General features: G+C 44.5%; 2 protein-coding genes across 3 annotated transcripts in view; both read left to right on the top strand.

Moving 5' to 3' along the window:
• Nucleotides 1–34: 34 nt before the first annotated feature.
• Nucleotides 35–7,716, top strand: thnsl2 (threonine synthase-like 2). Of its 2 annotated transcripts, XM_023397895.2 has the most exons (10): nucleotides 35–239; nucleotides 1,279–1,421; nucleotides 2,185–2,416; nucleotides 2,954–3,148; nucleotides 3,276–3,428; nucleotides 3,520–3,759; nucleotides 4,238–4,386; nucleotides 5,253–5,378; nucleotides 5,484–5,638; nucleotides 6,299–7,716. In XM_023397895.2, exons 3-10 carry the CDS (start codon nucleotides 2,194–2,196, stop codon nucleotides 6,513–6,515), a joined length of 1,458 nt encoding a protein of 485 aa, XP_023253663.1. In that variant the 5' UTR covers nucleotides 35–239; nucleotides 1,279–1,421; nucleotides 2,185–2,193; the 3' UTR covers nucleotides 6,516–7,716. The 2 variants fall into 2 exon arrangements, with proteins under 2 accessions (XP_023253663.1, XP_023253662.1); XM_023397894.2 differs by lacking the exon at nucleotides 1,279–1,421 and having other exon boundaries at nucleotides 36–239.
• Nucleotides 7,717–8,202: 486 nt separating this feature from the next.
• The window catches only part of dqx1 (DEAQ box RNA-dependent ATPase 1), a 14,253-nt gene continuing 1,200 nt past the window's right edge, over nucleotides 8,203–21,255 (top strand). The window contains exons 1-11 of the mRNA XM_023397821.2: nucleotides 8,203–8,533; nucleotides 10,120–10,485; nucleotides 11,723–11,916; nucleotides 14,451–14,904; nucleotides 17,198–17,506; nucleotides 17,714–17,813; nucleotides 17,976–18,134; nucleotides 18,667–18,858; nucleotides 18,984–19,109; nucleotides 19,345–19,535; nucleotides 19,637–19,827. Of these exons, the coding sequence (XP_023253589.1) occupies nucleotides 10,222–10,485; nucleotides 11,723–11,916; nucleotides 14,451–14,904; nucleotides 17,198–17,506; nucleotides 17,714–17,813; nucleotides 17,976–18,134; nucleotides 18,667–18,858; nucleotides 18,984–19,109; nucleotides 19,345–19,535; nucleotides 19,637–19,827 (2,180 nt within the window). The 5' untranslated portion in view covers nucleotides 8,203–8,533; nucleotides 10,120–10,221. The remainder of the gene's footprint in view (nucleotides 8,534–10,119; nucleotides 10,486–11,722; nucleotides 11,917–14,450; nucleotides 14,905–17,197; nucleotides 17,507–17,713; nucleotides 17,814–17,975; nucleotides 18,135–18,666; nucleotides 18,859–18,983; nucleotides 19,110–19,344; nucleotides 19,536–19,636; nucleotides 19,828–21,255) is intronic.

Raw genomic sequence — 21,255 nt, forward strand, 5'->3', positions numbered from 1 at the left:
ATGAGCTCCTGTCGGCCTGACGCGAAGAAGACGTCAGAACGGAACCTCCTCGGAGGGGCTGAGTGAACCGGTTCAGTGAGGCGGTCCGTGTCTGTTTGGAAACGGTATTACTCGGTTTTAGAAAAGGAGAGACTGAGGGAGCAGGACTGACCAGGACTGGGTGTTTGGTTCTGGTTTACTCCCTGTACAGCTGTTTCACTGACCTCGGAGCCGGTGTGGTTTTCCATAAGCTGCTGCAGGTCAGTACTTACTGCTGTCTGGGTTTACTTCTTCTTCTCTGCACTTACTCCATGAAACTCATTAAAATAGACAGTTTTCATTATCACTAATAACTTCTCTAATGGTAATTAAAAGTTCTGACTTTACAAGGACAAACAGTCCTCAAGTTTAAATTTATTATTGTCTTTAATCCTTAAATCGGCTGTATTAAAGTTTATTAGCTGTTGTGTGAAGTGATGACGTCAGCATTTGCCGTTAGTAATAATAATAATAATAATAATAATAATAATAATCCGGATCTTTAGAAGAAAAATTTGATTCCACATACCACATAGCTGTACTTATAATTAATACTGAGTAACAGTAACAAGCCCATATACTTCCACATCTGGGCTGATTCTGGCTGTTATCCTCCAGTATTGTCTGTCAGCTGGAAGATTTTCTATGTGTGCTGCCAGAATTATGTCTGATTTTTTACATCAAGAGCCAAACTTTATTCCCTGAGAAATTAATTAAAGTTTTGATTAGTGTTCTATCACACAGTGTCATGAAAAGGGATAAAAGATTCTTGGATCTGCCCCTTTAACTGAATCAACACCAAAATCTACCAGGTTCTTTACTCGTTCATGTCCCATCTGTCCACCACGTTTGGTGCAAATCAGTTCAGTAATCTTTGTATAGTCCTGCAGACAAACAAACAAACAAACAAACAAACAAACAAACAAACAAACAGAACCTCCCTGGTGGAGGTAACAATCTGACAGAGCCTGAGAGGATCAGCAGAGAAGAACAGCAGAAAGTCCTCAGATCCAGATGTGTACAGCTGGAGACTGTAATTGCTGACAAATTAGCTTCAACTGAGTACTGAGTGAAGAGTCTGAATACTTATGTCAATGTGATATTTCAGTTTTTACTTGTTAGTAAGTCTGCAAAGAAATTCTAAAATTCAGTTTTTTCATGGTCATTATGGGATATTGAGAGTAGATTGATGAGGAAACATGGATATAAACGATTTTATCATAACAGTGAAACATAACACACGAATGATAATACATTCAGGTCAACCTGACAGTGACAGGTCGACCTGACAGTGACAGGTCGACCTGTTGTCCACGGATCAGAGTCTCTGTAGAGAGACCAGCAGACAGACTGAGGCCACGTCATCTGACTGAGACTTAAACCTGGTTCCTCCACAGTGCTGAGTGAGTACTGTTCATGCTCTGTTTATCAGTATCTGCTGTCATAGGTTGAGTGTTGCTGTACTGCTGTGAATTGTGACTGTCTGATGAAGAAGATCCTCCATAACTGATGAATGATGCATCAGTTTCAGACTAACTGTCGTCTGTCTGCTGGATTAGTGGACCCACCCTGCTGTGTTCGGTCTGCTGTGGTCACATGTTCACCATGAAGAGCTTTGTGTGTCACAGTTCAAGGACCTCTGAAAGTGTCCTAAACACAGAAGTCCAGTAAATTGCAGCTTGGTTCCAAAAAGTATGAAGATATGAAGATGGGATCATTTTACAACGGCTGCCTGCTGAATCTATGTCTGGGAATCTCTCTGACAACTCCAGTGTGCCTGATGCAGTATTTTACACTGTAATAGCCCAGTGCACATATAGTATCCCAAGTCATGCTTTCACCCAGGTCCTGCTCCCATCTCTGTCTAATGATGGTGAGTGAGGAACAGCGCCCTGTACACTTTACATATTAAGCCTTTAAATGACTGACGAGGTGCTAATAGAGAGTCAATATCAGAATAGAAAGTTCTTTAAATTGAGGGAACTGTTTCCAGACAAAATCATGCATCTGCATATCAGAAAAAATGTGAACATGACAGTATAGACAGGTTTCTGTCTGCAGGTTTACGTTTGAACAGGGAGCCCAGGTGTTTCTGTAAAGTTAAAGTCGGTACCTGTGGAGTACAACAGTGTCACACTCTTCTCTAAACTGGGTTTCCATCCGTAGGTCTGTCCGATGAAGTACTGCAGTACTCGGGGTGGGGTCCGTGGATGGGACTTCCGGGACGTGCTGTTCTCGGGGTACGCTCCAGATGGGGGGATGTTCATGCCGGAGAGCGTTCCTGTGCTGCACCCAGACACCCTCAGGAGCTGGAGGGGGCTGCCCTACCCCAGACTGGTGGTGGAGGTTTCCTCACTGTTCATCCCCGCTCAGCTGATCCCCAGACAGGACCTGGAGGGTGAGCTGGAGGAATCCTCACCGGCATCACTACATGTAGCTCAAAGGTCCCATAACCCGAACTTAGCATTTAGAATTATGAAGTTAAGGAGATATTCAAGAGCGCGATCATTTGGGTTATCATAGTAACAAATGATATCTTTAAGGTTGAGTTTGATTTCACACTCAAAAAATAGGTGAGGAATTGTTTCTAAATCATGTTTATAAAAGATACAGGGGGAATTAATGTCAATTTGGCAATAGGATAGCTAGCAGGGTATACTGTATATTATGCAACATTTTGAAATGAGCCTTGTTTGCCCTTCTCCAGTTTACGTTGTCAATTTTAGATCAACAGAAAATCCTGCCTCTAGGTGCTGCTTTATTCTTCCTTCGGCTTGGGGCGTGGCTGAGAGCAGTTACTGAAACCTCAATGATTTTTATTACCATGAAAGAAAAATGTAAAATTGTATAACATACATTCAAACATGGTCGCGCACATGAAGAACATTAAGAACAGTCAGTGAACAGTACGAACGTCCTCCTCTCCCTCTCTCAGTCCTGGTGGCCGAGGCCCTGTCTGGGTTCTCGGTGCCTGAGGTGGTCCGCATAGCTCGACTGAAGGAGGGTCTGTCGATCCTGGAGCTCTTCCATGGAGAAACCCTGGCCTTTAAGGACCTGGCTATGACCTGCACCGTGCGTTTCCTCGACTACTTCCTGCGAAAGAAGAAGCACAGAGCCACTGTTCTCGTAGGTGAGAGGCTGCACCTCGACCAGTTTTCCCCTCTGGTCGGAGACACAAAGAATATTTACATAAATACTTGAGGTGATGATTTATCCTAACTGCCAAACTTAAACTCACTCCACCTGTTCCTGTCCAGGTACGTCAGGTGACACAGGTGGATCAGCCATCCACAGTGCTAAAGGTCTGTCTGGGCTGGATGTGGTGGTGGTCTACCCCCGAGGACGCATCACTCCTGTCCAAGAGAAACACATGATCACCTGCCTGGAGGATAATGTCCACGTGTTTGCAGGTAAAAAGGACAGTGGTGGTTCTTTACCCACAATGCCGCGGATCTTTGTCTCAGTGACGTCAGGCGTGTTTGTGCTGCTCCGCCTCTGCAGCCGACGGCAGCTCAGACGACATCGACCGGCCTCTGCGCCGTCTGTTCGCCGACCAGGAGCTGGTCAAGTCTCACGGCCTCATGAGCCTCAACTCAGTGAACTGGTCCAGAGTCCTGATCCAGCTGGCCCACTTCATCTACGCCTACCTGCAGCTGAGCGGGCCGGAGCAGGCCGAGGCCGACGCTGCCTTACCTGAGCTGGAGGTGGTGGTGCCCACAGGGGGGGCAGGAAACATTGCAGGTAGGTGATTAAACCAGACACTACACACACACACACACACACACACACACAACACACTCTTCTCTTCACACTAGAATCAGAGGTTTACTGGAAACCATGATGGCGACCTCCTGACAGGAAGAAGAAAAAGAGCTGCTGTGTTTGTTGTGTGTGTGTGTGTGTGTGTGTGTGTGTGAATGATTAACTTGATTAATCAATGAATTAGAGCCTAAGTGAAAGACTGAGGACATGTTTCAGGCAGATTGCAGCTTTAATGAATGTTTATAGCAAATGTTTGCAGGAACAAAGACCTTGGTTTAATCACTGATTCGTTCAGTTTTGTGCCGTCATGAATTATTTGGGACTTTTGTCTCTGATGTCCATGTGGAGGACGATACATCTTCCCTGCAGAGACGTCCTCCTGCCTGAAGCACAGGCTCAGTGACAGAGTCAGGACACACAGACTGACCCCGTCTCTTCTTCTCTGTCTGCGTCTCAGCTGGCTTCATCGTAACGCGGATGGGTGTACCTCTGAAGCTGGTGGCCATGGTGAACTCTAATGACATAGTCCACAGGACGGTGACCTCTGGTGACTTCTCCATGGCGACTGACGTCACACAGACCCTGGCCCCTGCTATAGACATCCAGGTAGTACACTCACACAGTCACAGCTGTGAGAGATTCACAGATGTTCATCTGCACATGGACTGAAGGGAATGTGACCTATTTTAAAAAGTATTATTAATGTTTATTTACCAGCGGTTTTATTCTGTTAACAGTTTGACTGTGATCACATCAGGTGTTGTCAGATTTGAAGATGTCCAATAATCCTGATCAGTACAGCTGCTTTTCATTACAAACACCAGAGTTTTGAAATGACATTGAGTTTAGGTCTGTTTATATTTATTTATTCTTTTATTTGGTGAGAGCTAAGAAGAGTTGTCAGAGAACACTCTTTCTGAGAGTGAGATGAGAAGATTGACATGATTCACTCGACTGTGTTGAGCACAGAGCTGATTAGCATGATTAGCCTACTTCTGTGTAGAGACTGGAGGTAGGGGGAAGCAGCTAACGTGGCTCTGTCCGAAGTTCAAATACACACCTCTAAAGCTCAGTAACTAACACATTGTATTGTACATGTACATATGCTAATTCTGCCTGTCACACTGTGAGATGACATGTAGACCTGTGGGTGGGGGAGAGGGTTCAACCTCTGAGGAGCACCCATCTGATCAGTAACGTATTGAAGTCAGCACAGTAGATATTTCCTGAAACACCAAAGTGTGTTTGGTGTCATGGTGGCACCAGAGGAAACATCAGGGTTCATCCACTGGGGACAGTGAACTTCTGCACCTGTGCTTCATGTCTGGCTGGCTCGTGGTGGTTGAGATATCTGGTTCTGGACCACCCACAGAGGGCGGGGCTTAAGGTTCTCATGGCCACCGTGCGTGTGAGGTGGTTACGGGTTAAACGTTGTGTTACTCCTCATGCTGTGTCTCCCTGCCGGATTGTAGGACCCATACAACATGGAGCGGGTGTTCTGGCTGCTGCTGGACGGAGACGGAGCTTCAGTGAAGAACATGATGGAGGAGTTTCAAAACACACACAGACACACTCTGCCTGAAAACCACCGCAAGCTGGTACCGGCCATTCTACATTCACTGCACCTGATGTTCACATCCAGGTGTGCTCTTCCTCTGCGTGTCTGAAAACCTTGCTTCATCGACCATCTGCTTTATTTCCAGCTGTCACAGGTTCTATCCACTGGATCAGTGAGTGATGACGGGATCCTGGAGACCATGAGGAGATGCTGGGAGGAAAACCAGTACCTGCTGTGTCCACACACAGCTGTGGCTGTGTGGCATCACTACCGCTGTCCTCACAGTCCTGGACTCAACAGGTCAGACATACTGTACTCATCAGTGTCTGGGGGCTGGGGGCTGTGTAGGAGAAAGATGTTTGTGTTAACTTAAAGAGAGAAACACAGTCCATCATGATGTCTTATAGAAACAATTACTCATCAGTTTATCTTTGTTGTTGTGGGAATCTTTGGTCATAATTATGGAGATAGTTCTATCACCCAGACATACACCATCATTAACATCCCTAGAGATCTATGCCAGTGCGCACAGGTTGTGGTTGTGGTTCTGCTCAGTTATGATAACCTGATCCTCACCAGAATCATGAGATCTGGGAACACTTTCATATAAATGACTCATCATGCAGGCTGTAAACAAACTAACAGCTTATCCAGATGATCTAAACCAGGTTAGTTGGAGGTAAATCTGACTGGAGGTAAATCTTCACTGTACAGGAAATCTGTGTTTACAGTATCGTCAGGCAAAGCTGAAGCAGGAAGTGGATCTGTGAACTGTGATTGTTTAAAGTCTGGATGCTTTAATTCCTGCATGCTTCACAGGATTGTGAATGGTGTTGGACAGAGACATGTGACCAGTGTTGCCACTCCCACCTTCCTCAGGTTGCACCAACACCTGGCTCACCTGTGGAGAACGGGTCTTTCCTCCACTCTTCTGAATAATCTCTCAAACCGTTATTGCAGGTGTTACATTGCGACAGCATCTCCAGCCAAGTTCCAGGCAGCGGTTGAGAGGGCTGGCCTGACCTTTGACCTGCCTGAGGCGGTGCGGGCGTTGGACGAGTTAGCCACTCGTTACCAGAACCTGGAGCGAACCCCGGACTGGTGCAAAGACTGGGAGGAGAGCCTGAGAGAGAAAATCTGTGGGCTCGTCCAGGAGAAACACAGGGACAGCAGCTGATTATTAAAGATGTTGTTGTGGAGGGACACAGGGTTTTACTGCAAAACCCTGACCCTGTGTGTGGAGGAGGTCAGGTGACTGCAGCTCGTCCTTGATCTGTGCGCTTCCTTATCTGATTCAGTAAATGATGTTGATGGTGATTACCTTTTGGTCTCTGTGATCTTTACACAATGGAGATCAGAGGTGTTGTACACACCTGTGTTTATCTTATCTTAAAAGCCATTAGATGTCCTGTTCGCCTGTTAGTTTGACCCATATCGACACAGCAAAATGGGACGTTTTTCACCTGAGCAGGTGCAGACAGAACATAAAGACATCAGACAGAATGTTTAATGTCTTTAATACAAAACACCATTCGGAACCACATTACCCTCAGTTTATTCAATCTCTCATCTCAAAGGCAGCAGTGATGCATTCGTGGACCCTCAAAAGAATCGTCTGCAGCACTTCTCAGTCAGACACGTTTGTTTTGGTAAATTCTAAAATCTGCAGAAGCTTCTGTTGCTCATGAACGCCTGTGCTGCTGATCTCAGATCACAATGCAAAAGACCTTCTGAAACATAGTAGAAGAAGCAATATAATATACACGAATAACACTGTTATCCAGTTCTGTGAAGTGTCCCAGTAACAAATGCACAACACTGAGGCCCTGAACCCATTGATAACAGGAGCAGCACCACACTGTAGAAATACTTCTTCACTGAACAAGCCATTAATGTAATTATTAGCAAAATCATGTATCAAAAGCAGAGCAATGTTACCGTATATTATTTCATTATTACTGATGCATTCCTGTGTGAACAGCATTTTCTTGTTGTAATCTATAACAACACGTCACAACCTGCAGCCACGAGCTTGTTTTATGTTTTGTCTGTAAAATACAAATTTACAGAGTAACTAATAACCCCGGCTGTCAGATACACGTGGTGCAGTAAAAAGTACAATGGTAGAAATCAGCAAGAAAGGAAGTACTCCAGTGCATGTGCCTTACAGCTATATTAACTACCTACTGCTAAATGTTTTCAGCTACATCTGTGCTGTGAGTCAGGTCTGTTGTGTGTAACATAAATGATATAAATCTGAATAATGCAATGATAATACTGCATTAAAAACAAGTCTGTGTAGAGTTGTACAGATGTAATGAAGTGATTTGAACAAATCCAGTGAAATAAAGAGCAGCTGATGTTGGACTTTGACATGACTCAGACTCAGTGTGTTAATTATTTACCACTGCTCTCTAAACTTTCTGCACCAGTAAAGCATGAAACTATTTGGTGTAGAATATAATCTGTCAATATATTAGGTTGTGTTGTTCATAAATTGACTTTACCTCAAAATTAAAATGATAAATAAAAAATCTAGCTTCTGTAATTTAACGTGCAGTCTGCGTGGTAACTTATTTCTGCCCCGAGGTGGAGCCCTGCCCACATGATGAGACTGGACTCATTACATAAGACTGGAGGTTTCACTGATGCTAACTTGAGCAGCAGCAGGTAACTGAGGATCATTACAACACGTTCCTTAGACTTTAATGAACTGAATACATTGTGTGTTTGAGTGTGTCAATGTTGCACTGATATTTTCGAGGTATTTATTTCCATTACAAGTGTCTAAGTCATGCAAATAAATAAATAAATAAATAAAAGCATAGAAAATAATAAATAAAATGTGTATTGTGTTTTCTTAGATCATGTGTGTTTTTTCCGAGGAGCCCTGAACGTAGCACGAGGTTTGACAGCTACACAGCCAAACATGGCGGCTGCTAGCTAGAGCAGCTAAACAACACCTGTGTCTTTTATCGTCACTGTCAGCGGTCAGAAGACCAGCAGGCCCGGGAAGGAGTCACGGAAACACACGGTGAACGTCGCTCATCTCGCCCCTGTCCTGGTTTTTATTTCCCCGTTGTCCGGTATGTGACGGCGGACTGTTAGCCTCAGAGGACGGAGGACAACAACAACGGGCTGAGGGCGGACTGTTCCTGTTTAGCTTCTTCACCTGTCTCCGGACATGTCTCACAGGTAAGACGGTGTCCCAGTGTTTGAGACGTTGTTGCTATGTGTGTGTCAGCTCATGTCTGTGTGTTTCAGTGTTGTTGTGTGTTTGTCTGTGTGACTGTCAGCTGACACGTCGCTCCTGGCAGAGTTTAAATGGCTCCCAGAGACAAGATACGAGAGGAGAGGAGAGGAGATGACTTGGCTGTGATAACAGACCAGGTCAGGTAGTTAGCTCAGGTGTCTTATCTACAGAGACCCAGGGCCACATCAGCTATGATATGGAAACCATATTGTTGTCCATACAGTTATTTGCTAACTTATCTCTAACAGTAACAGTGCTTTTCAAAATAAGAGTCACGTTTTAATTCTTGTTCTTCTCAATGAGACACTGGTATTCTCAGCTTGCTTTGTTATTTCTACAGTCACCTGGACTCAAACTGGAATTGTGGATCCACCCATGGCTGATTCATATCAGATAAATCCCTTCATTTAATAATCAGCACTAGATATAGTAGGAGTACAACATCACTTTGTCTCAATAAAAAATTACCTTTCAGTCACGTCATTCTCTTTGATTTGTGAACTCTGCTCATCCTTTGTAAATGGGATGGTTGGCTGAGATGATGTAGATTAGATAGAGACTATATAAATTAGGACTGCAACCAACAGTTTACTTACGTTTACATCATTGATTTATCTGCCAATAATTTTCTCTACTAATTATTTAGTCTAATAAATAATGACAGTTGCTCTTCACAATATCCTACATTTATATTTACTCATCTGTCAGAGGCTTTTACCCATAGCGACTTAAAAGTGAGGGACATCACTAAAGCTTCAGTGCAGTAGACAGAGACCTTGGTGTAAGTACTAAGTACTACATCTATTCATAAGTGCACCTTTAATATTTATGATCGTATAAGACTACCTAGGCTAATTGGGCCAATCAGTGATGACAGCAGTAGATTAACAGAACAACTGCATCAGTGTAATAGGTAACTCGTTTTTCAGGTATTGAATGAACCCGATTAACTGGAGTACCCAAAAGTTGTCATTGCAATTAACAAATACTGATGGACTTTTGGTGCCTCATATCTTACTACAATTTATTATGATGAAATCTACCATATGTTAAGATGATTTTATGTCTCTATTTATTTCATTACTTTATGCTGTGTACTAGATGTGTTGATGACTACTGTTGAAAACCAAATTGCTCCTCAGGGACAACAAAGACACATCCATATTCTATACTTCACAGCCCTAGAGGACGAACACATGGAAGCTTGGAACTGTTTTCCAGTCGTCTCGTTTTCATCTGTTTTTCTGTCTTCCCTCACCACAGCAGTCAGGTGCCTGCAGGCCGTCCCCTCTGAACAGACCAAGTCTGTTGCAGCTGTCCGACACACTCTGAGGCATCTGGGTGGAGACAGACATTCCACAGTTACATACCAAACATGTTGCAGGTTTCTGGGCTAGGCCCCAGTGCAGACAGGAAGTACAGTGGTCCCTGAGCTCTGCCTCACATGTTAAAGGTTTAATGTCACTTCTGACATGAATCCTTCTCACCCTGCTCTGGTCTAACGTCACCTCCTTTGATTCCTCTGCAGGTAATCTCAGGCCTCTATGTGAACCAGCCCCTCACTCCTTCCTAATCCCCACCAGCGAAGACCTCCACCTCACCCTCCACTGGGTCCCAGCTGCAGCCTTCGATGGCCCTTGACTCCCTGTCTGTGTCTTCCCTCCTGTCTGGGGATTTAGACGATGAAGGAGATGGTGGAAGAGGAGAGGAAGACCTTGGAGACCTAGAAGTGAACCCATATGATGGTTTGCCCTTTTCTTCACGTTACTACGCCCTGCTGGAGGAGAGGCAGCGGTTCCCTGTATGGAGGCTCAAGCAGAGTCTGCTGGAACACCTGGAGAGCCACAACATGGTGCTGCTCAGTGCACCCAGTGGCACTGGAAAGAGCACCCAGGTAACCAGGAACCAACAGAGCAACAAACCAAATCACATGTAAATCTTTTCTATACCAGGACCAAGTCCTAATTTAAAGCCTTGGTTCAAAATAGTAGTTTGTCAAACACCTTATTTTACTGAGGAAATGATCCGTGTCTGTTAACAGAAACTGCTGCAGCTATTACAACTTTAAACACAGTGTCAAATTAACCAAATAAATCTGTCAATGTGTGACCAAAACATCAGTGAATATTAGACCAACTCCGCTGCAGACACAACTCAGTCATTTCTACTGTGGCTGAGAGAGCTCAAGCAAATAGAGACAACCTGTTCACCACTGACAACACGTTCATGTTGATGAAGCTGCTAATAAATAAAACACACAACACTTTCAGCAACAGCATTTCCCTAGTTGATAAGTAGTTCTTCAGACTTCGGTGTGTTCATGTGTTTTTAGTCAGAATGTAAAACAACATGGAAGCTACAGAGAAGATGTTCTCTCTATTCAGAGCATTAAAACAACTTGTTGGCGCTGAAACCAGCTGACACTAGACTGAGACCAGCTTTGATTAAATATTTATTCAATGTCCAATATGGGTCATGTTTATTTTCTCTATTCATCTAAGGAGTTTACATCAGTATCTTGTTCATTTATGAACATGAAGCATGTCCACACCCACAGTGCTGGCAACCCTGTGGGTAAAAACATGGAAATGTCTGATGGTTGTGGATACAGTCTGCATCACACAACATGTGAATTTAATGATGATATTTCAAAGACAATACACCACTTACAAATGACTACATGAAGAGGAGTGAGGAGGTCCTCTACCTGTTGAGCCTCTACCTGATAGATAGATAGATAGATAGATAGATAGATAGATAGATAGATAGATAGATAGATAGATAGATAGATAGATAGATAGATAGTTACATGCATTATTTATCCCCTAGCTAAAGAGCCAGATATTTCCCTCGGGAGCTAGTGGAGACCAAACGCAGAGCTAAAAAATGCTTTCTCTTGTTGAACCACCCTGAACGTACACTTCAAGAAGAAATAGAATAAAAAGTAAGAAATTTCTAGAGATGTTTGGAAAAAAGTGCTCCACAGTCATGTTAAAGTAGCATGTTACCTTAGGTTTTAAGGTTTAAGGTGTGCCTTTGAAGAAGTAAAAGGGTGTGTGTGATCACTCATGTTAGTGTCATATTACTTCCTCGTCTTGTTGACCTCGGCCTCTCCCCCCTCCTCCCTGCAGGTGCCACAGTGGTGTGTGGAGTACGCTCTGTCCTACGAGTTCTCCCAGGGTCTGATCTGCTGCTCTCAGCCCTACTCTGCGGCAGCAGTGAGTCTGGCCCTCCGTGTGGCCGATGAGATGGACCTCAGTTTGGGTCTGGAGGTGGGCTACAGGGTATCTCACGATGACAGCTGCACACCTGACACCCTTCTCAGGTGAGGATGAGTGGATGATGAACACTGGATACACATTCAGTCATTTAGCTAATGACTCTCAGTTGTACTATCACAGCCACCAACAGCAAGATGGTAATCTTGTTTCTTCCCGTCAGTCATTCACTGGAAAGAAACTGAGCTGTCACCATGGATACCCCATTATGACTGAAAACTGAAATACATCATACTGAGACAGTCACTTCAACAAGTATCCAAAGTACAAACACTGACTTTTTCATACTGACAGTTGATCATAAATTTAATAGAGCATTACCACCTGTGGAGCAGGGAGTCGACTGGCTTAGCTTAGCACAAACAGCTAGCTGGACTCTCCACAGAGCTGGTTTTGCGGGAAATAAAAACTTGAGGTTTTAACAGTTGTATCAGTAGCTGTTGAAGTGAGCTGAAACCCAAAACTTACATTTAAGAGTGTAATCCTTGGGGTCTCTGTCAGTGTTGTTTGCTTTCATTACCGGCCTGCAATGAATCTTGGGATAGGTTGGCCAAAGAAAAGGACGCATTTGAAGGAGAAAAACCACCTGGTCAATTGTAATCTTGTAACTTAACTGCTATAAATTTAAGCTAGCAATAGAGCTCATGAAAGTAGTTTAACAGAAAAGACTACAATATGTAAGTTTCTCCAATCACAATGTCGTTGCTCACCTCTCCCATGGAGTACAGCAGCAAAAAGGAGAGAGGTGAGGGCAGGAGACCACGGGGAATTGAACATAGGGATACAGAAACTGAGTCTACAACGTTCCACATATTAACTCTGGAGGGGTAACTTGTCAGGCTATAACTATCAACACTGATTTTGTCTTATTAAAATTCTACATATTACTGCTGTATAATTTACTCTGTTACATAAGCTATACTAGAAGTGTCCAGCAATAACTCCATAAACCATAAACAGGCAACATGCTAAGAGCACTTTTCTGCCTCTGACTTCCTGGAAGAAAAACACCTGGAAAGGTGTGACTCTGAAACCCTCAGTACTCCCTGGAGATTTTTTTGATACTTCAGTCGAGCATTAGTTGAACAAAGACGACCTAACTGATCAAAATGTGCTTTGCCACATGAAATGAAATGTTTTTCCTGGCTGATGTGTATCAGGTTTAATGGTTTCATCCTCAGAATTATGTAGACGGCTTCCCTGTGTTGTATGATGTTACACAGTCTTTGTTTAGCACACAGCCACACCTTGACTCGTTGTTCTCTTCCTACAGTGGCAGTAAAAGTGTCAGTTTCAGTATTCACTGAAAACTGATCCCTGATTAAATAAATCGGTGTATATCCAGAAGGTCACATCCTTGGGTTTCATGCAATTTAGCAGGTTTTTGTTTTTTCCATATCTGAAATAGAGCACAAACGCAGACAACGTCTCCAGGAGAAAACTTAAATGGGCTTGATGAGCAATTTTTCTTTTTTTTTTTTTTTTTGCAATTTTAGAGACCACAGGCACAAACCAGACACAGCTGAGCTCCGCTTGGCACAACATGGAGGAGAGGATGAAAACATTATGAGTAGAAGTAATGCAGAATCAGCAGGTGTAGGTGCTGTAAACTTCAGTAATGACCATTGACATGAGCTCCTCTCAACCCAGCAGCAACAGAGTGATGTCTCTGAGAGAGAACCGCTGTGACAAAGTTCCAAAATAACCATTTGCAACACCTCAATTATTTATATAGCCTACATGTCCAGAAGATACAGAAGCCCTGAGAGGTCCATACAAGGAACAAGTTGTGATGGAAGAATGGATCACACATAGGACTTTCACCCAAGGAGACTGGGGATTGAATCCTGTTATATTTATTGATTTATTTGACTTATTCTTTTCATTTTTTTCTTTATTTTTATTTCAAAGCTTTCTGCCTAAAGGCCTGGAGGGCACACTTCCCCCATATACAGGTCTCTCATGAGCACCCCGAATGACAGGCGTACAGAGAGGTCCGGTAAAGAGAGACTGAGACTGTAATTTAAAATAACAGAGAAGAAAACATGAGTACTGTTAGTCCTATTTAGACTGGGATGAGTGATGCACTTCAGCCTCTTGTGGCTGACATGAGTATCACAAAAACAAATCACCTGTTTTCACAGGTTTAAAAAAAAAAAAGAAAAATGATCCTGGCAAAAACAAAACAATGTTCACGTGCCTCTCAGGGCCTCTGTAACAAAGATGCTGTCAGTGGTAGAATAAACAGGCAGCTGATGTGCAGGCAAATTAATTTAAACTCCATGGTTGTTCTTCTCTGCATATTTAATAACACTCATTTATGTTTGCAAAGTAACAGACAACAAACAAATGCAAAATAGGCTAGTTTGTATTTAGAGATACTAACTTCAATTAAATCGTGTTGTCTTGGTGAACCTGCAGTCTGTGAATAAAAGCTCTCCAATCTGAGAGGTACTGACCAATCTTGTCACTGTCTGCAGACTCTCATTAATGAAGTGCCCAAGAATGAAAAATCTATAAAATCCATTCGTTTATATGTTTTTGGTTCCTCCATTATTAATTTACTTGTCACTCTCCTCAGGTTTGTCAGTGACTCTCTGCTGTTGGAGGAGTTGATGTCAGACCCTCTGCTGCATCAGTACAGTGTGGTGGTGTTGGATGAGCTCCAGGAGCGCACCGTGCCCACCGACGTGCTGCTGGGCCTGCTGTGTGACGTCTGCCGCCAGAGGCCGGACAGCTTCCGGGTGGTTCTCCTCGCTCACCCAACCCTGGCGCCTCGCCTCTCTGCCTTCCTGGGACCCTCCGTCCCTCACCTTTCCCTGGACGGCCTGCTGGCCGACCCTGCTACAGGACATCAGGAGGAGGGGGGAGGGGTGGAGGAGGACAGGAAGAGTATGGAAATGAACAGAGTAGAGACGTTGTACAGGGAGCTTACATCTGGGAAGGAGCCTGTGGCTGCTGCTTGTCACATGGTGCTGGACCTTCACAGAAGAGGAGAGGAAGGAGACGTGATGGTGTTTTTGGCCAGTGCACAGGTACAAGTCTTATAACTCATATACCTCTGGGGGGATAGAAAATAAACCCACTTATAAATACTTTTCAAAACTTCCAAAGTTTCAGAAAAAGTGTATGGATGGTGTTATAGATTCTGGGTCGAAGAAAATGTTGTGTTAAATTTATACCAACCAGCTTTTTCAGTCTGAATGAACATGTATGTATGTATGTTAGGATAAAATATCAATATGTATTTGGCCAAATATCTATGAGATTATGTTTCTGACGGCCGTAACATTTCGGTCCAGGTTGATTTGACAACACCATCTGTGGTTGTAGGTGACAACAGCAGCAGACATCCCAGAAACCCCTGAGTAATCGATTCCTAACATAAAATGAATTGGCAGCTGTTTTGATAAATGATTAATTGATTGATTGACTTCTTTTCAAAGTTCAAATAACAAATATTGTCTGGGTGCAGCTTCTCCAGACTTTATGAGTTCTAGGGTCAGCGCACTGTTCAGGGAGTCGCAGAGGACAGAGCAACAATAAGTAGTTTTCAAAACTTCTAGTCACTGTGAAGCGGGAAGCAGCCCACCGCCTATTTTTGCTCTGTCCTCCATGACTCACTTGAACAGCGCTGAAACTAGCGACTGTGGAGTTTTTCCCTCATCATATCAGGAGAATATCTCCTCACAGCCAGTTTAAATATTCATATGGACAACTGACTATTGATGCAAGTGAACCTATCCATTATTACAAGACTGGTGGCTCCTCCCACAGATGTACAGTATTCATTGCCCCGCGTTGTTTTTACGAAGGAGAAGACAGCAGTGTACTGATGCAGATCTGCTCTGGTACCAGCTGTGGTTCATGTTCAGTATGTATGTGCACCATTTCCTGTTAATCCCTTATGAATAGGTACACAATCTGAATCCTATGTGAGAATGGTGGCCGGTAACAATGATGACTACAGCACACTGCGGAGAGGCAGGTGCAGAAATGAAAACACAATGAATAGCTCACGGAGAAACAACAGATAAACCAGATTCTTAAGTTATTAAGTGAATGACCAACACCTCTCTTCCTAATAAGGATGCTTAACAAGGCAGCTGGTTAACATTATTCTGTTTACATACTGCAATAATTACCACATCCTGGAGTGGGCGGGGTATAAACATCTCCTGACTGTTTTTTTGCAGAGGCAGACTCTTTACATTGGTTTGATTTAGACAATGCTCAGGATAGACCACTATTGGTTACAGGGAAGATTCTGAGCATCATATCACATATCACCTCAAAACTAAAAAGGAAAAGTAATAAGATATTGATCTGAGACATCAGTTCACCTGGTTCCCTCGATGCCTAAGTTCCCATGGTTTACCTTTTTAAACTCAGTGAGCAACAAAGATGAAGGAGCGACAGGATGCTGACCCCCACACTATAGTAAGAAAACAGAAACCTGCAGGAAGATGAATCATTGGTTAATCTGCTGCCACTGATTGGTCCAGAGCTTCATGAAGCAATGAATAGATGACCAGTTGACAGAATCACAGCAGACAGGGTATAAGAAGTTACTTTGAAGTTGTGGAAGTACTGTGGAATTATTTATATGAACAACAGTCATCAGAGGTTTCACCCAGATAATGAATGTGTCCCCTGTCTTATTGCCTGTGTGCAAAAATACAAAAACCAGTCTGTCTGCAAATGACAAGTCTCTCAGTAGAAATAGATTCAATTATTGTGTAGTAGAAACTTCATCATTGTCCATTAACACCTGGTCGTTACTGTTGTTGTTTTGTACTTTAAACAAAAAGAAAACTGGTCAAACCTTCTCTCTGTGGTTTCACTACCTTTGTCTCAGAGAGGAGTGAAACCAGGACACAACAACCTGAGAGGCCTCTGGCGCACTGCAGGTGTCTGGTGTCCTGGTTCACACACACACACACACACACACGCACACACACGCACTACCACACACTAAAGGTAGATGACTGTATACAACACACACACACACACACACACAATATATCGACCATTAGTCCTCCCCTCATGTCTAAAGCCTATGTATCACCACACCTACTGGTCCCGGACTCTCTGTCAGTCCTGGTGCTGGACTCTCTGTCAGTCCTGGTGCTGGACTCTCTGTCAGTCCTGCCTCCGGACTCTCTGTCAGTCCTGGTGCTGGACTCTCTGTCAGTCCTGCCTCCGGACTCTCTGTCAGACCTGGTTCACTGTGTCAGCTGAAATAAGCACCCCTAGAATCTGTGGAGGGTTAGAGGGCTGCTGTTTGGATGAGAGGATTAAAACTCTCTCCTTCTTCCTGTTGTGTAGGAGATAGAGGAGTGTGTGACTCTGCTGGAGAAGGAGTGTGTAGCTCTCAGTCCTCAGCTCGGTCCTCTCAGGATCCTCCCCCTCCACGCTGGACTGGGTGGACAGACCCAGCGGGTCTACGAGTCCGACCCAGAGTCTTCAACACTGAGGGAGAACGACAGCTCTCAGAGCGCGGACGTCAGCTCGGTGCTGGGAGCTGGGGGTGCAGGGGTCAAGAGGAAAGTTATCGTCACGGATACGCTGTCAGAGGCTTCGTTCTCCCTGCCAGGCATCCGCTACGTCATAGACACAGGCCTTCAACTCAAGACTGTGAGTCCATGTTCAGTGCTGACAAAATCATTGATTAAATTACAGACTGTCGTAATTCTGTTTACCGTTGTCTCTGATGTCTCAATTTAAGATGAGCTAAACCAGCCAAACCAGCTAAATATGCAAGATTTAAATTGTGCCTAGAGAGACAAACAATCATTGGATTGAAGTGAAAACAAAACATCTCAATGTTTCCTTCATGTTCAGGTTTACAATCCACAAATCAGAGCCAACTCACAGGTCCTGAGGATGATCAGCAAACACCAGGCCAACATGCGAGCTCAGAGGGTCAACAGCCACCTCCCAGGTAGGTCAAAGGTCACTGCTGCCGGTCTGGTGACTCCATTGCAGACTTTTACTAAACCAGGTCTAAAAGATGGATTTCATGACTGAAAATCAAACTGTGCAGCTCCAGTATTTTACTGTGTCCTGACCTTTTACCACTTGTGTTCTCCTGGTTGGTCTGCAGGGCTGTGTCTGCGTCTGTACCCCCAGTCTCTGTATGATGAGGGGATGGGGGAGGCTCATTGTCCAGGGGTGGTGGAGGAAAACCTCAGTCACTTGGTGCTCATGCTGAAGAGGCTTGACATCGCCGACATGGGACAGTGCAAGTTCCTGGACAGACCAGGTACCTGCATGAACTACTGAATAACATAGGAAGAGTTAGAGGAAGATGAGAAGATTGAGACCACTCTCATATCTGGGGATATATCAGAGGGAAACGCCTAGCCTGGATCAAATCCACCAACCAAGTCAGATAGGTTCACCATAGGTCTACAGTTTCAGACAACGGAGACCCCTAATGAGTGTTGACACAGAGTGTTAATGTAGGCCTGTAAAGCCTGAAGACGATGGAGAGGAGAGCTGTACATCCCCAGCTGTTCTCAGCTGTTCTCAGCACAGACATGAAACGGAGCTGATAGACGGAAGGAAGGAAGATGCACAGACACATTTTGGTCTTTTTCATGGAATTTATTGACAGAAATAACAATATAGACAAACAGCAAAGTTTCAATAGGGTCCTCGCACCCTCGGTGCTCAGGCCCTAATTAATACGGGCTTTATTAAATCCATTGAAGGTGACCACTCGACTTCCCTGCCTCTCATTCCCATAATCCTCACTCCCCTTCCCCTTCCCCTTCCCCTTCCCCTCCCCCCAGCCCCTGAGGCCCTGATGCAGGCTTTGGAGGACCTGGACTACCTGGCAGCTCTGGATGATGACGGGAACCTGTCGGAGGTGGGGATCATAATGTCGGAGCTGCCGCTGGAGCCGTCGCTGGCTAAAGCCCTGATCGCCGCCTGCGAGTACGACTGTGTAGACGAGCTGCTCACTATAGCTGCCATGCTGACAGGTGACTGAAGAGGAGGGAATCGCTTCACTGTAACACACACTGACACATACAAAGTGGAGTCAACAACTTATCTGGGAACAAAATGGAAAAATGAATGACATGTGATGTGATGTTTGTCTCGTCAGCACCTTCCTGTTTCATGATGGCAGACCCCAGCAGAGAGGAAGCTGCTGTGTCTCACTGGAGACCTCTGATGCACACAGAGGGAGATCACATGACCCTCATTAACATCTATAAGGCGTTCACAGAGCGTACGTACACTTCAGCCTCCATCACACACATACATGTCAGTGACAGGGTCCCTGCTGATGGGAAGCTTCAGTTCTCAGTGGAGAGATGATGTCAGCTGCTCTCAGAGCTCAACAGGAAGATGGGGTGGGGTTCAATATTAGCGATATTAGCATTAGCCAGACATAATGGAAAGTAAGCATCATGATCACAGTGGGCTCAGTGACTTACTGAATGGTCTGTGTGTTGTGATTTCAGATAATCAGGATGAGGCGTGGTGTACGACAAACTTCCTCAGTCACGCCTCCTTACGATTGGCTACAGTGATCAGGGCGGAGCTGCTGGAGGTGATGCAGCGCATAGAGCTCCCTGTTTCTCCTCCTGCTTTTGGTTGCCAGGACAACTGCACGAATATCAAGCGCGCTCTCATCTCAGGCTTCTTCCTCAAAGTAAACAACCAGTTTTGTTTCATGTCAGCATCCTTCACCCCTCGTCCCGTCGTCTCCTCTCCTCCTCTGAGGTCATGAGAAATGCTTCTTCTTCTCCTCAGGTTGCTCATGATGTGGACGGCTCAGGTAACTACCTCCTGCTAACTCACCGCCACGTGGCTCACCTGCATCCCTTCTCTTCCTACCTGTGTCGCCAGCCGCGCCCCGACCCCCCCAGCTGGGTCCTCTACCATGAATTCACCATCTCCCGCGACAACTGCATCCGCATCGCTTCAGAAGTCCACCCCCAGATGTGAGTCCAGCTGTCAGACAGGTTCTGGGGACAGTTTAAATGCACCTTATTTTTTTTAGATGATTTTCTTGATCAAACATCGTAAAAAGGAGTCATTGAGAACTGCTCAGTCGTTTTCTGAAGGTTAAACTCCTCGTAGAAAAATACAATGATAATGAACTTTGATGGCGGGTAAATTAATAAGGATCCAGCACTGACGACCTTGAACACCTTAGATTTATTAATAAATTGCATTTTTCAGTCATTCAAGAAATAACAGGTGGGGAGGAGCTGATGGCTCATTGCAGAGGAGGAAGGGACCTGTAGCGGGGTCTCATACAGCCTGGTATGAGCTGAATGGAGACACAAGACCAAGACTACGTCCACACTAATATGTTTTGGTTTTAAACGCATCTCTTCTGCTACGTTCACTCCTGGCATCCACACAACTCCAGAGTTTTTCAGCCCTAGGTAACTCTGACCCTAACGATGATGTCACACCCACGGTCGATCCCTGATTGAGTCTTATCAGCCTTGACGACCAGTGGTGAACACAACATGATAATGAATTGCAGTGTTACTGACCTTGTTGTCTTTGCTAGCAGCCGTATTTTAACACTAACCTGTCTTTGCTGTTCCTCCGTCAGAGTTTTTTATTAACTAACTGCAGAGTAGACAATCTGCTTCCTGTTTAAACTGAACAGAGACTGTTGTTTTTAATATTATTGTTAATAAAACACTGAGGGAAACAGGAGTCCAGCAGACAACATTCAGAGTCACAGTTAAAGAATCAGCATTAACATAATCTACTTGAACAAGCTGTTGATATTGACGAGCAGCTGTGCTAACTGTCTGCTCCGAGGGGAAAAGCCAACAGCATTCACCCTCCCACATGATCATGTTGGGATTCAGAGTGCAGGAGGAGAGAGGAGCTGTTCATAGACTGCTCTGTCTTCAGTTAGTCATTTGAAATAGTAAAAATATGCACAAATCAATATTTCACTGATATAAGGGGAGCCACAAATAGATCAGTGTATGGGAAATAGGGCCCAAGGTGGGCCCCTTCAGAGTCATGGCCCTGCTGCAGCCCCCTCCCACTCACTCCACTACAGATCCCAGGATTCTCTTCGGCCCTGATGGACAGTGTCTCTCAGCAGCTGTATGAACACAGGAAACTTTAGCACCTTTCAGGTCAGATACGATCCTTTAATGCAGACAGAACAGTGCAGATAACACTCATGAGACTGTGTCAGTCTTCTGATAGAAAGAAAGCTGTGTTGTGTATTATCCCAAATGTTGAACTGTTCCTTTTAATGAATACTGCATTCCTAACACGGTGGTTCCCAACCTGTGGGCCAGGGCCCACCAGTAGGCCGCGAAAGGTATTGCAAGTGGGCTGACAAATCATTTGCAAAACAGAATGATTTTGGTGAAAAAATATAATTAGGA

Source organism: Seriola lalandi, unplaced genomic scaffold (assembly GCF_002814215.2).
Source record: "Seriola lalandi dorsalis isolate HSWRI2012SDOR001 ecotype SW California unplaced genomic scaffold, Sedor1 jcf7180002054939, whole genome shotgun sequence".
In the NCBI taxonomy this organism is placed as follows: Eukaryota; Metazoa; Chordata; class Actinopteri; order Carangiformes; family Carangidae; genus Seriola; species Seriola lalandi.